Source organism: Boleophthalmus pectinirostris, unplaced genomic scaffold (genome assembly GCF_026225935.1).
Source record: "Boleophthalmus pectinirostris isolate CB_2022bp ecotype Guang Dong unplaced genomic scaffold, ASM2622593v1 HiC_scaffold_4, whole genome shotgun sequence".
Classification (NCBI taxonomy): Eukaryota; Metazoa; Chordata; class Actinopteri; order Gobiiformes; family Gobiidae; genus Boleophthalmus; species Boleophthalmus pectinirostris.
In genome coordinates this window covers 15,738,397-15,752,727 of record NW_026571353.1, presented here as the reverse complement: position 1 = coordinate 15,752,727, position 14,331 = coordinate 15,738,397, and the positions used below count along the sequence as shown (strand labels likewise).

At 39.1% G+C, this 14,331-nt stretch overlaps 2 protein-coding genes across 2 annotated transcripts; one reads left to right on the top strand and one right to left on the bottom strand.

Moving 5' to 3' along the window:
* Positions 1-1,517: 1,517 nt before the first annotated feature.
* syn1 (synapsin I) lies at positions 1,518-5,674 on the bottom strand. The gene is made up of 13 exons (XM_055161509.1): positions 5,352-5,674; positions 5,134-5,191; positions 4,738-4,829; positions 4,508-4,664; positions 4,090-4,179; positions 3,746-3,808; positions 3,521-3,663; positions 3,352-3,426; positions 3,165-3,267; positions 2,978-3,091; positions 2,802-2,871; positions 2,305-2,716; positions 1,518-1,656 (listed from the first exon to the last, which is right to left on the bottom strand). The coding sequence occupies exons 1-13, from the start codon at positions 5,672-5,674 to the stop codon at positions 1,518-1,520; spliced, it is 1,839 nt and encodes a 612-aa protein (XP_055017484.1).
* Positions 5,675-9,530: 3,856 nt separating this feature from the next.
* On the top strand, positions 9,531-12,897 carry vgll4l (vestigial like 4 like). The gene is made up of 5 exons (XM_020935531.2): positions 9,531-9,700; positions 11,054-11,177; positions 11,260-11,497; positions 11,905-11,986; positions 12,118-12,897. The coding sequence occupies exons 1-5, from the start codon at positions 9,634-9,636 to the stop codon at positions 12,396-12,398; spliced, it is 792 nt and encodes a 263-aa protein (XP_020791190.1). The 5' UTR covers positions 9,531-9,633; the 3' UTR covers positions 12,399-12,897.
* The last annotated feature ends 1,434 nt before the right edge of the window (positions 12,898-14,331 follow it).

The window sequence follows — 14,331 nt, the reverse complement described above, 5'->3', positions numbered from 1 at the left end:
CATCACATACATTCAATAAAAATGTACTCATGAAAATAAAAAATAGACACATGACCTTATAAACCTTAAATTCACTAAACATCACAGATAGCAGCAAGTGACAGTTTGCATAACTCCAAGATATAATTATTTTCTAATTGTATTTAACCAGTTACACAACATCCACACCATTGAGCACTAGGGGTCACTGTGGCTACACAACCTGCACTGAGAAACACAGGCAGCATGAAGAACTCCGCAGGGACTGTATAACCTTATGGCTATCAGGTCTTCACTATAAAAGCATGATATTGCCATCAACTCTCAAACAGAAAGCACTTTTTGGAAGACATTTTTAGTGCTTGGAAACAGAACTATGTGTTCAGTGCAAAAACTTACATGTCATGTGCTAAAATGACTACTAATGCATCCATTAAGCTTGTTATTACTTCATATTTATAAATGAGTAATTCACTGCATTCCTTGGCTGTGTACATTTTGGAAAATGAGGGAATAAATCAACAAATTCTGGAAAATGGTCTCTATGTATCGAGAAAGCCTTTTGAAAAATTAACCACATTTTGCGTTAACACAAAAATCTAAGATATCACATGCATCCATTGTGTAGGTTTACTGTCTTTTGAATTATTACTACATCACTTTGAAGTTAAGGGACTTAAAGACTGATATTTGAAATGGTACCATGAACAACCCATGCCCCCTATGTTACAATAATAGCAACAGTGTCCATTAGAGGATCACAGAATGATGATTTGCTATAATCATTTGTGTTCAAGTATCAACATTATTCACTGTGCAAATGTGTCTATGTAATAACACAATAACAGACACAAAAAACGGCTGCATTATTGTTATTAATAAGTACGTCTTACAATGACCACTGCACTGGAAGACCCTCATCCATACAAGTATCACAACCTAGTTGACTTCCCTGAGACAACTCCAGTTAATTTCTTTGTCCGAGTAAGGCATGCTTTTGGAAGGACAGAGAACATGAGGGACATAAACAGCTAGAAGAAGGCAGCAACAACATTCTCACAACATCTATTACTAAGCTAGTACTGATTTAACTACATATGACAACACAGTTACAAGCGGCCATGTTGGGAAGTTTGGTAATTCGCCTCTGGTCAACATGCAGTTACAACATCATAGCTCAAAAGCTGAAACATATCAAGCACTGACTGAACATTCAAATGCACTACTTGTGAAATGGAAACTTAATTAAGGTCACAACGGTGTCACAGAACTAACAACAGGGGGCAGTAGTGACGAGTCATGCATATACATGTTTGTGCGGCGTGTGGGCCTACTTTCAAATAATGGAGAGTGACTTTCTGTGATGCAAGGAATGTTAGATAAATACCTACATTTACTACGCCTTCAACTTAATTCAGGACAAATTGAAATATGTATTTTTTGGCAGTACATTTAAAGATGACCCTGGTTTGCTGAAATCCACCTTGTGTAACTTATCCATCTTTTCTGGTTATAAGTGAAGTTGGGCTCATGTAGTTTCAGTCTGAGAATAGACTGACAAAGGACTTGCGTAGATTGCGAATGGTCTCAGTCTTCTCCTCCTCCTGGTTATGGCTGGCTGCTGGTGGCACTGGGGTTTCTGGAATGTTGAAGGTATTGGTAAGAGACTTGGACTTGCTACAAGGAGAAAACGGCGATAGAGAAGGAACAGGCATTAAAGTCATGCAGCAAATCCATGAAATGAAATGAAGCAACAGACAACTTTCCAAAATGACAAAAGGTACATTGTTAGTCACTCACTGAACCACAATGCCTCTTATATCATTTATCTTATGATATGGATGCTTGATTTCTCTTTATACAGAACCATGCACATATTATTGTAATAAGGCTAATTACTGCTAATTATATATAGCACTGATAAGATATAGACATACGTGCATACTAGTATAATACACAAAGTCCATAACTTGTACAACTTGTTCTTGTAAACATACATTACACAGTATAGATTTCTGTTCTCTTTTGTTCTTTACTAAAAAGGATTGTATTACAAATGCAGGTAGTGAAACAAGGTTGAGAACATTTATGATTTGTTATGTTTAACTCCCATGTGCTACTACTTTCAAGTTGTTTCACTCATGAAATTTGACCTGAATGAGTGAAAGGCCTGAAAGCGTCAGTAAATCACATGTGGCTCATGTGTCATGATGGAGCATGCCTTGTTTTTTAAGAGGCATGCTTGTCCCTATGCAGACAAAAGGAACGCCCTCTTAAGCTGTAGGGGTCACATTGTAAGAAACTGATATGTTTGATGGTACTTACTTTATTTGTGGAGAGCTGCCCGGTGCTGAGTTGTCCTGGTTTGGCTTCTGAGGTGGCTGAGGCTTCTGTTGCACTGGGGGTCGTCCTCCCTGCCCTTGAGTGGCAGGTCGTGGCTGTTGGGTGGTAGTCGCTCCAGGACGAGCTGGCTGCTGCTGCTGCCCTGGGCCTTTTGGTTGTGCTCCACTTAGTGACTGCTGCCTGGGGGGCTGGGCAGGCCTCTGTGCACCTGTAGCAGGCTTCTGCTGCTGTGACACAGAGCCCTGTCTCTGAGCACCCCCCTGTCCCACAGGCCTCTGCTGGGCCACACCAGGGCTAGTTTTAGGAGAACTGGACTCAGGGGCAGCAGATTGGGCCGGAGGCTGGCCTTGAGGTGATGGTCGCTGCTGAGAAGGCGGGCTCTGCTGAGGACCACCTACAGAGGGAAATTTCATTTTTTTAGGTTTGAATTTATGAAGTAACACACAAATTTGAAGCCGAACATAAATAGATAAGATTACCTTGAGGAGATGGACGCTGTTGTGACTGTGGTTCTCTGGCCTGTGACAGTGGTTGGGGTGAAGATGCTTTCTACAAATAAAGACGAATGAGGGTCAGTGACACAGTTAGATAATTGTTAGTGTTAGTTACTGGTTAGCAGTTAGAAAATAATAAATAATAGTCATAGGCCACTCACTGTAGAAGAGCTTCGTGGGACACACTGACTCATTTTTGAAATCACAAGTTCTGCAATTTGAACCCGATCTTCATCCTGCTGATCCCCAATCAGTGGCATTGAACAGTCATCTACCTGAGAAGACAACATAATTTCAATTGTACCACTCTTCTTTTATGGTACAATGGTCACTGTAAAATTTTGTTACCTCAATTATGTAGTCTTTCCCATCTTTCCCATGTAGAGCTTCAACTGCACAAATATCTAAGCCTCCAAATATATCTGCACATGAGTCAACCCACATTTTGTACCTGAAAAATTATGTTTTAAAACACATAAATAACACAAGACAACATCACTCGTGTACCAGGAGTTATGCCTCTTTAAGCACTTACTTGTCTGACATAGCCACCTGCTCCAACATTGAAGAGCCAGTGTTGGTTTTCCAGTTACCAGAAATCGATGTTCTCCTGTCAAAAATGTAATAAAGGTTTTACTAACTGGCTGGTTGTAAAAAAGATTATTCATTTGTACCAGAATAAGGGTTAGGTAATCTTTACTGACATGTATGCTTTGTAATTGTTGCCAATTTTTTGAATTCTGACATCATATTTTGCATCAATGAAGGGTTCAGATGTGGCATAGGTCTTGGTTAGTGCTACAATGCTGGCAATGTCTTGAAAATCATATTGATTGTCAACTTTGACCTGTGAAAAAGAAAGAAAAAAAATCACTTTTATGTCTTAATATGTAAAGATAACACACAAGCATGAAGTTATATAAGAATACCTTTCCCATTCCCGAGTGGGCATGGCCCATCTTCACCACAACAGGGAAATGTGTAGAAGAGATCTATAACAAAGTATATTGTTTATTAGTCAGGTTATCTTTATTTGCGTTGCTGGTTAAAATAAGCTAATGAGCAAAAGGAGAACCACAACCTGCACCCAAGCTAACGTTAATTAAGCTAACCCCAGCTGTTATATGGTATAAGATATTAACATGGAATTTGATTAGTCAGCTAATATGAGACCATTCAGAGAGGAGAGCCTTTTGAGCCCTGAAAGACTGTTTAGCAAAGTGACAGAGAGAGGAAAGGGAAGAAGGGAGGTGGGCAGAGTCAGGGGGCTTACCATTTCTTTGTGATTGGGATAATAAACCTGCTCTATTAATGGAAACTCCTCTGGACCGAACTGCTTATGTAGTTTGGACATCTGAGCAAACTAAAAAATAGATATTGTCAGTATGTGCCATATTATCTTAGTAATAGTAAAAAAAACATGGAAAACTTCAAATATCAGTACGCTTGACTGCTTGCCTATGAAGGTGCTACACATTTACCACCAGATGACCTCAAGTTTGTAAAAAGTAGGATAAATATAAGCAATGTACATGAAGGAAAGGAAAACACGGCAGTAATAGTGAAAAAAGGACTGGTACAAAGAAGAAACTGGCCTTTAATTCTTAGGGCTAAATGTTTCCATTGCTTATTGGTAGTTATGATATTCTTACATGTCACCATATTTTGACTGAGGAAAAGCAAATACTTACCACCCACGGTTTGTCACAAAAATTATAAACAGAGTGTACAGAGTTGACACTTGGTAGCCCAGCATATTGTAAACCTATCACTATATTGCGATGGTCCCCATTCTTGTCCATGCTGAAGGCATGTTGTCGAATCAGCACAAAATCTGGTTTAATAGTCCTGGGACAAGAGCATAAGAAAATATTACCATGGTGGAAAGCTCTACAGTAACAGTGCTTAGATGGATACTTACTTATTAACTTTGTGTCCACCCCTGATGGCGTCTATGGTGACACTGTAAACACCCATAGCATTTGCGACCAGATTGATTTCAGAAAATTCAGCCTAAAGGACAATAAAATGGTCAATAAATGATCAGTATGATCAAATGCCAAACAGGACTGTGACCTTCTAATGAAAAATGTCTTTGGACGATGTTGGAAAAACAGGTGTAAAAGGACACAATGAAGACAGCAAAGAAACAAAGCAGTGATCAATATTAAGACAAAAAGTGGAATATACACTGCGTTTCACCCCTGCGGCAAGCGTTTATACACTAATTATACTGGGAATTGTATACCCTTTACTAAACAAATATAACAAATGTATATTTGTATAGATGCTAAATAACATGGTGCTTAATACAAACCTGTTCTACCCTGATGTCAGATTCACCATGGACCTTTCTTCCCCTGAAAACCTTCACCCTGCACAACAACAATAACACAGTATTCCAATGCACAAATAGGGCCCACAATCTGCAGTAAAACCAAGATTGCTGGCCATTGAATAAGTCATATGACCGTTACTGGCCAGGTCAGTGCCTGTATCCAAATGGTACCGTAGCACCTGTGTGAATGTGCCTACCAGTCAGTCTGCTGATCATCAATGACCAGGAGGATCTTGGCGTTGCTGGAGACGCCAGCCCGGTCTGCAGCCTCTGACAGGGTCGCAGCAGCGGCTGCGGTGGTTTGTTTGACAGCATTGGATATGGATGAGAAGAAGCCCGTGGGTCCTCCTCCTGTCACTGGCCCAGTCTGCGGCTGGTTGCCGACCTGGCGCCTCTCTGAACCAGGAGACACTGCGGGGGTCTGCTGCGGAGGCTCGGGCCGCTGTAAATCCGTCATATAACCATTGGGCAGGTTGGAAATAAAATTACTATCTGAGAGTCGACGACGAAGGTAATTCATGGTGGCGACTTGTTATGATAGAATGGCGAGTGCAAAAGTCTTCTTGGAGGAGGCCAAGCAATAAAATTGAAGAAAAGCCAACACCACTTTCCTTTGAAGGTTATTGATCACCTAGAGAGAAACATGTTTTAAACATGAGCTTGCTCAATATTACGGACAAACAGCTAATGTCGTGACTGCGTTTGAGACAAGCACTTAGGTGCATGAAGGAGGTAGTAAAATCACTTCTGAATATTTCCAAATATTTCTGGTGGCTATTGCTAATGTAAAAATAAATGACAGCAGCAGCTTTACTAGTAGTGTGCTCTGCTTCTTGTATTAATGGTAAAACATACCTTAGAAACGATTCCAAATGGAGTGACTGAGGATCAGCGGACACGCGGCTTGATGTAACAGAATACGCCTCCAGCTAAACGGGACAGACAGGCCTGTCTGTGTGAGGACAGGAGGGGTGTCGGGTGTGGATCATTTCAGTTTAAACTACAGCGTGTTTCTGGGTCTTTCATTCACGGAGCAGCCCCAGTTTTTTCCATCTACCCTGCGTCACTCCCAGGCATCCTGAGGGAGGTAGACTGGACCGTTTGTCAAGTCACGTTCACGCACTTGGTTCAAGTTCCTGTTTGTGATGTTACAAAATAAAGGTCTAATTTGCGGATTTAATGACTTTAACCTAATGAGTACATCCTGGATCCCTAGGCAATAAGCATAAGAAGGGTAGTTTACACATCACCATTTACTGTAAAATAAATAAATGAATAAAATAAAATATTGTAAAACAAATCTAGTTTCCCTCTAATTGCCTACTGTTTTCCGCGTAGCCTACTTCCTGTTCTGGAAGTAATTTACTCTGACTTGACCAGTCTCGGATGAGAGGGTGGTGCTGAGGAGAGCAGGGTAACACAAGGACGTCTCCATCACAGAAGAGCTGAGGATGCGAGGTTTTTCTCCTTTACGCACCGCAATACAATAGCATTTATGACAGGCCTAACTCAATGCAAGCCCAAACTTTGACTTTGACTTTAACATCTATTAAAGAAATAAGGTCTACATCTGGTGATGCCGAGAACTGGTGACAATGACATGAGACTCCAGGCGTTAGGGAAGAGAAGGCTATATCAATTTGCCTATGCATTTGTGTCTAAAACACTTTGTGTTATTTTGATTGTACGGTATTTACACTGGTATGCCTAATTTACCTTGAAGGCTAATTTAGTTTATTAGTATAGACTCAGAAAGTACAAAAATGCACAAGATCTTCACAGAGGCCTATAATGTAGTTATGGATTGATGGCAAACTGAGTAGAAAATATTTTATAAACAAATTGCATTAACAAGGTCTTACAAGGCCACCATGTCAGCTATATATAGGCCTTTGTTTGTAAATCATGTTCCTGGAAGGCAGGTATGGTGTAACTCTGCATTCATACATACACTCTGTTGTTGGAGATTGATGGTTTGTATACAGAGCATACAGTGATATTTCTACTTGGGGGATACTTGTTTAAGAAATTCCATTTCTGAATTATACCGAGGGAACTTGCTGCCAGCTCAGTCCTCGTTATCTTGGCCAGCATCATTACAGGTACAACATTCCCTGCAACAGAAGTATAGCCAGACTAGATTAGACTGTGACCAGACTGAACTAGACAGGAATGGGTTACACAAGACAGTGTCTTGAGTGTTCATGTTCTGTACTGATGGTAAATTGACTTCTGAGTTAGAACTTCAGGCTCATGTCACTTCTCTTCAAATTTCAACTACTTCAGTTTACTATACAACAATGCTTACTTCTCAGCCATTTCACAGAGTAATAAACTTCAATCATCTTGTCTGAATTCTCATCAAGAAAATAGCCAATTACAAATAGATAGATATACATGTTTGTCAATTATTTATAAGAGAATAGTTGTTTTAAAAACATGCTAAATTAGATTATCAAACATCTAATAAAAGTTGCAAGAATAAAAAGAGAAACCTGGTGTTAGGTTTATCTAGACATTTAAAAACAAGAAGAAAGACAAGAGATTAATTCAGTTTTACTCATGAGGAGAACGGGCAGAGAGTGGGCATCAGGCCAACAGTCTCCACACGTTCTGATGACTCAAGGCCGCTCTCCTCTTTTTATTTCATTAGGAGGCCCTAGTTACAGAATGATAATTCTCAAGGGGAAGGGGGAACCAGCAAAGACATAATAAGAAACTGATGCAGCTAAGCATAGTATAAACACATAAAACATGATTAACAATCAGGAGGTGCCTTAGGTATGGACAGACACCATCATAACTCTTGCATGTGTGACAGTGGGAGTTGGCTTCATGTGAGGAATCATCTCGAGGTTCACAAGAGCGATAGGTCACTGCACACAGTTGTCAAACACAAAGAGGTTATTCATTTTCATACAAGTGATTGGTACATTATAAATCAAAGAATTGTAGTACATAAATGGTTAACTCATAGGCCTAGAATATCACACAAGTATTTAGCAAATATGGGATAATAGAATTATTCTGACACCTGGCAAAAAAAAAGAAAATAAACGTAAAGTGTAATCTTTCAACGATGACAGTCTAAATCTGTTTTAGAGTGCTATTAGACTGAACCAATCATCAGGAAAAGTCACTGCGAACATTACAAAGTTACAAAAAGCCCTTCACAATAATAAAATAGCACTGGAACCAAGGGGCTAACTGCTTCAATCCAACTGATTTTTGTATGGTGTGGTCTTCTTACAGTTCTAAGAATCCATCCAAGTGCAGTTCCAGCAAAAACTGGAAAAACTTGATCTGTTTCCTAGAAATTTTATTTCAGATTTTTCAAATTGCTCAAATGTTTTACAAAACAAAACTATGACAAACCTGACAGTCAAGCTGACTAGTATACACTGCACAATGAACAGAATGCTCTTGCACTGTAGGCTATATTGTGAATTAACTTATTTATTATAATGTATTTTGGGTATAATGTTGAATGATGTAGATTTATTTTGATCCAGGCAAGTTATTTGTGAATGTTTTTGTAGGATATGCCTTTAGGGGGCACACTTGAGTTTAATTTATACTGATAATTTGAACAAACAAGTAATGTGAACATAACTTGAAAGACACATTTTCTTATTGTTATTCAACAACATATGCAGTGTCACTACCACTTGTAAAATGATCACCTGTTTTTAAAAAGTCCAGAACTGCTCAAATGAATGTCCACAAGGCAAATTAATTAAAGAAGATAGCGTCCAAAAGACATGGCTATAATGCATCTGCTGTTTTACAAAGCCTTAAAGTGTCCATGTGCATTGTTTGGGGCTTCAGATATCTCAAAGTGTCTAAACTAGATCGCTCTCACGGCTGTGGCATTAACACGACTTATGTGTCTTTGTCTGGTCATCAACAAAAGCTTGTGGATTACTGGTGAGGCAGGCTCACACTGCATCTGCCTACATGTATGGGCAGGCCAGAGGAATGACTGGAGCTCTGGTGGGCTAAGCACTCTAAAAAATGTAGTTTGGCAAGTTTGCAGATGGGGGGGTAGACAGGTGGTGATGGTGTTGAGGGAGGGGGGTGCATCAATTTGTTTAGGTAAAAAAAAAATATATATATATATATATATATGATGGCATTTTGTCTGTATACTAAAACTTATATAGGTTATATTGTTATTGCTTTTATGCCAAAATGTAGTCAACTTCATATCTTTGAAACTTTCCTACCTGGAAGCACATTCCGCCTGCAAGAACAATAACAATACTGAGCTTCAGGTGAGGATTTGATTGGTCAAAAATGAACCAATCCGGAGGCAGCACTGAATGACATGGAAGCTCCTACCTGCTCTCACCTGATACATTACCTGGCTGACTGCAGTGAAGGCGTACCATTACCTTCCCATTACAGCCAGAGTGACTAAAGCGCATTGTGTACTTGGAGATCCAACAGTAAAGGTGTCTTCAAGAGCAGTCAGGAGCAATGGCCGTGGCAAACTTTCAGTATATAACTCGAATGAGCAGTGGATTCAAAGTCTACATTTTAGAGGGTAAGTTAGATGTTTATTTTTTCATTCTATTTTGTACAAAGTACCAACATTGTATAGATAACAGCTGTAAAGTTGCTTATGTTTTGATTTTTTATTGTACTTAAAAAAATCATCTGAAGAATTATATTTCACACCAACTTGTCAAGAATGTTTAAAGTTAGCTGTGCACTTCAGACTTGAAATCCCAATGCATAATAAAGATGTATTATGTTTTTAGAGTATTTTTATTTTGTAGAATTAACATTAACATTATGCTATTATCAAAGTGTATTTGTGCAAGAAATCTGATAAAGCACAAGGTAGAAGGTCAGGCCGTATATTACTGGCTGCTAATAAGGAAGAAATAACTATGCCTGGGGCAGTAGAAAATCAGCATAGGTGTGGTTATACCTGCCCCCTCCCTCTGCCACAATGGCTCTCTCTCTGAAGCGCTCATTCACAGGTGTTGGACTGTAGAGTTGAATAGGAAATGTGGATTGAAGTGTGTATTTGAGTATAGTGGCTCTTTTGAATAAGAATGGAAATGCCTCATTCAAACATTTGTCTTAACTGTGTATGTTAATGACAGATGCCACTTTAGTAATGCAATTTAAATACAGTAAGCTTTGACACTGACTTTGAAGAGCAGCAGCTCTGCCAATGTACACTATTCAAATTTAAGGCTCTTGAACTCTGAATTATGACTGACAGAAAACAAAGTTGATATTTTGGTTGTGTATGCATGAGTCGTTACATTTATTTACATTTCCACTAGAGGAAGGAGCATGCTTCACAAAAATAAATAAATAATAAATAAATAAAATATATAATATTTCAACATATTCCATGTTAAAAACTAAATAATAGATTAATTATATTAAAATATATGAATATGCATTTTGTTTTTATATTACATTTCTTTCATTGATAACAGCAGTTGACCAACCATATTGTTGCTTGTCTTTTTATCACGTTTATTACTTGAGTACAATGAGACTGATAAAAAGTAACTGATTGCTTCATTGACAAGGTTTGGTGTGAACATCATCCACAAAAACAACTCTTACCGTTAACATTGAATCAGCTGTGTCGTTTTGTAACCCTCACTGATCTGGTAAATCTAGTTCTACAGCTTAACGGAGTTTATAATTAACGGTGACAAATGTGATTCCCACGAATACTAGTCAGGCACAATGGTTTTCATAGATCAAAACAAGCAGTTAGCTGTCAGTACATGTCAATCAATATTATGGCCATATCAAATTATCATTCAAAACCACACTGCTATATGTATACTACTGTATTTAACTGGTGTGTTGCAACTACAGTACATAAGCAATATTATAATAGTCCTACTTTTCATTTGTTTTATAGGTCAGCCACATCATAGAAGTGAAGACCGATTTAGGCACATCCAAACTGAACCACAACGAGCTCCAAGTGGAAATCCTCTAAAACGCAAGCGCAGTTTCGAGCGAGGGTTGACCTTAGAGGAAAGGTTGGTATACTTTTATTTTTTAAAATATTTTTGTGCAGGGCAAATTTGATTTTTAACAGTTTATTTATTATCTATATAACAGACGGGAGCGGGCGCTGAGCAGAAGTCTTGCCAAAGCAGCAGAAAGAGAGTCACAAGTCGCATCGCACAGTCCACAAAGCTCAACTTCTTCTTGGAGTCCAGCTTGCAGTCCTACCAGCCCTGTTCCTCCTCATGTCTACTACGCACCCATCATGGATGAACCACTCGCCCTTATCAAGAAACCCAGAAAGGATCCAGAAATCACACAAGAGAAGCCCAAATGTACCACCCAAATCCAGGTACTTTGAATACACTTTTCAAAGTATAACTGTCAGGTGTGCCTGGGACGTAATGTTTTCTGTGTAACCTATACAAGTGTAGCTTGAGGGATCTTGCTGGTACATCTCCCATCTACACAGAGTGAGCTGGTGCAGGCCCATGCTTGTTCTAGCAATGCAATCCAGCCGGATTCAGGTAGAAAATGTGAGCAATGGAGGGAGGAATGCCATCAACAAGACCAAACAGACAGCTATGCCTTTGACCTGTGTCTGTGAAGGGGGAGGCCCAACCAGTTTAATCACTTTTATTATACACAGTTAGAGCTGATTTAAATGTACTACAGTATGTATCCTGTGATAATGTGCTGTTTGCATGTTTCATTTAAATAAATGTAATTTTAACCACAACCTTTATCTTGTGTATCCAGATGCGGCCCTCTGTGATAACCTGTGTGTCCTCTTTAAGAAGCCCAACCAGCAGGCCTGACATCCACAAGCCCATTTTGTCAGGTCAGTGAGTAGTTCATGGACAGCCCCTCCCTTTCCGGGATATGAGCACAGACATACACTCACTTTTTCTGACTCACCAATGATAGTAAGGTGTGTAACTCATGCTCATCATGCCCACCTTTCTCCTGCAGTTTCCCAAAGCCACTGTGACCGTGTTGTAGATGAGCACTTCCAGAGGAGCCTGGGCGAAAGGTACCAGAAAATGGTCCAATCCCAGCAGCAGCTCTCCATCAGCGTTTCTGTAGACGACCATTTTGCCAAAGCTCTGGGAGACAAGTGGCAGCAGATCAAATGTAAATCTTCATCCTGTTCCTCCACACCTCCTAGCAGCCCCAGCGTCACCCACTCACCCACATACAACAGCAGCCCGTACAGAGAGCCCACAAGCTCCAACCGCTGGTCCATTCACTAAAGCAGACAAAAGGACAAAAGACTTTTGGGACTCTTAACATTTCAATGCAACTCTAATTGTCAAGCAATGGTTTTATCCAAATGACATCACAAAACTACTATCACCTTGAAAAAATTGTGGTTCTTGACATTTGCTATTATATAGGAAACTACATGCCATAAGGAAAGACAATATCATGATATCATCAAACTGATACATTTGATATTTTTCATAGTACTGTTACCTGCCTATTGGCCAAATGCACCAAAAATGTCAATATTGTGATATGCCATATATTTGATGTGAATTCCTGTTTGTGCTGTTGAGTCTGATGAAATCCTTTTACATTTCTTTGTAAAAAAAAACAAAACAACAAATAATAATAATAACTGTGGGATTGACACAGATTTATTGTACTGTTTATTATTTATAAAGTGGGGCCTCTTCCAAAACATTTGCTGTGTAAATAGGCTACTGTAAACAAAATGTAGTATAAATAATAAAAACAATCTTGAACATATTAGTTTGGTGATTGTTTTTCTAACCAAACCTACATAAGGCTATCAACTGTGCTGAGGTATTCACACAATACAGTTATTATAATAGACCAAACCATTACAAATATTCTGAAGGTCACGTACTCTTTTACTAGACCCTGTAGAAAGTATGACCTCAATTCACTGGTGAGTCATTTGTTGTCTGGGACTCGTCCGGTGCGTCTTAAGTAATAAAAAATATAGGTGCATGAGCAACCCGTTTGGGGCTTTTTTCTTGGTAATTTGCGGGAATGTGGGCTACAGGTTTGAGCAGGCACTAGGCCCTGTGTTCTGACATTCCTGTCTCCTGAGAAAATGACTGTAAGATCCTACAGATCCTGTTTGGCAAGGGATTGGAGGGAGGGAAGAGGGAAAGCAAGGGTTGGGCTAATATGGGCCTGAGCATGAGAACTAGTCAAGCTTTTCGGTTACTTATTTGCATGCCCTATCATGTCGACTTTTAAATATAAAAGAACACATACAAATCCCAAACTTTAAATGATATAATTGCTATAGAATTTATTTAAAAAAAACATGTTGACATTGTGGAGGTTTAGTTCTGATGGGCAACAATCAAAATTAATGGATTAAGAGAATTCCATGAGACTCTAACAAAATGTGCCTACAGGCCTAGAGTAGATCAACTTTACACTGACTTAATGGTAAAGGATAACAAATTTATAGAACAAGTCAATATCAAATGGAAAAATGCAATTAACAAGAGATAAGACGACAGCTTTATGCTGACATCAAACAAATGTTTCAACAAGCCTGTGCATACAGCTATTACTGATCAAACTACTGAATCTAATTTTCCCTCTGTGAAACTGGTATTTCCACATATATGGAGCGCATTCATCATCCACTTACACAGTGCAACCTGAACAGGGGTGCCGGTGCCATCTAGAGGCCCTTGGGTGAGCCTGGTAAATAGGGACCATTGTCAAAAACAGTGTCAGGTTGCTACGGACACTGGCAGGTAAAATCACAGGTCCAGAGGCAGTGTGGGTGCTCATACTTAGCATACCAATGGATACAGGACAAAGTGTTTGCACTGAGAAAAGGTTACTTCAGTCCACAGTTAGTAGAAGGACTAAAGCAGCAATTCTCAGACTTTTCTTACCAACAAGTTGTGAGTTTACCAAGCTGTAAGGTTAAATCTAAGGTACAATAAAAAGACAAGCCCATTAAAATGTGTTATTATCAGAAATAAAACAAAAGCAAACAGGAGTAAGTCTAGAAAAGTCTATAACAGACCAACCAATAATAATCGAGAAAAAAAATAAGAATAAACTGTCTGTAAATATCTGTATTTTAACAGCAAAATACGCTTAAGAACCACACGAGAAACTCCACCACCCCATTGACTATTGCTCTAGAATAGTTTTTTTAACAGTTGGTGTAGGAACAGTTGGGAT

Excerpts from the sequence above, each read along its gene's own strand:
- syn1 (XM_055161509.1), bottom strand. The coding sequence starts at position 5,674 with ATGAATTACCTTCGTCGTCGACTCTCAGATAGTAATTTTATTTCCAAC. Across the intron at positions 3,809-4,089 it reads ATCCCAATCACAAAGAAATG|ATCTCTTCTACACATTTCCC; the intron begins GTAAGCCCCCTG and ends ACTTTGTTATAG. Across the intron at positions 1,657-2,304 it reads GGCAGCTCTCCACAAATAAA|CAAGTCCAAGTCTCTTACCA; the intron begins GTAAGTACCATC and ends TTCTCCTTGTAG.
- vgll4l (XM_020935531.2), top strand. The coding sequence starts at position 9,634 with ATGGCCGTGGCAAACTTTCAGTATATAACTCGAATGAGCAGTGGATTC. Across the intron at positions 9,701-11,053 it reads CAAAGTCTACATTTTAGAGG|GTCAGCCACATCATAGAAGT; the intron begins GTAAGTTAGATG and ends TTTGTTTTATAG. Across the intron at positions 11,987-12,117 it reads CCACAAGCCCATTTTGTCAG|TTTCCCAAAGCCACTGTGAC; the intron begins GTCAGTGAGTAG and ends TTTCTCCTGCAG.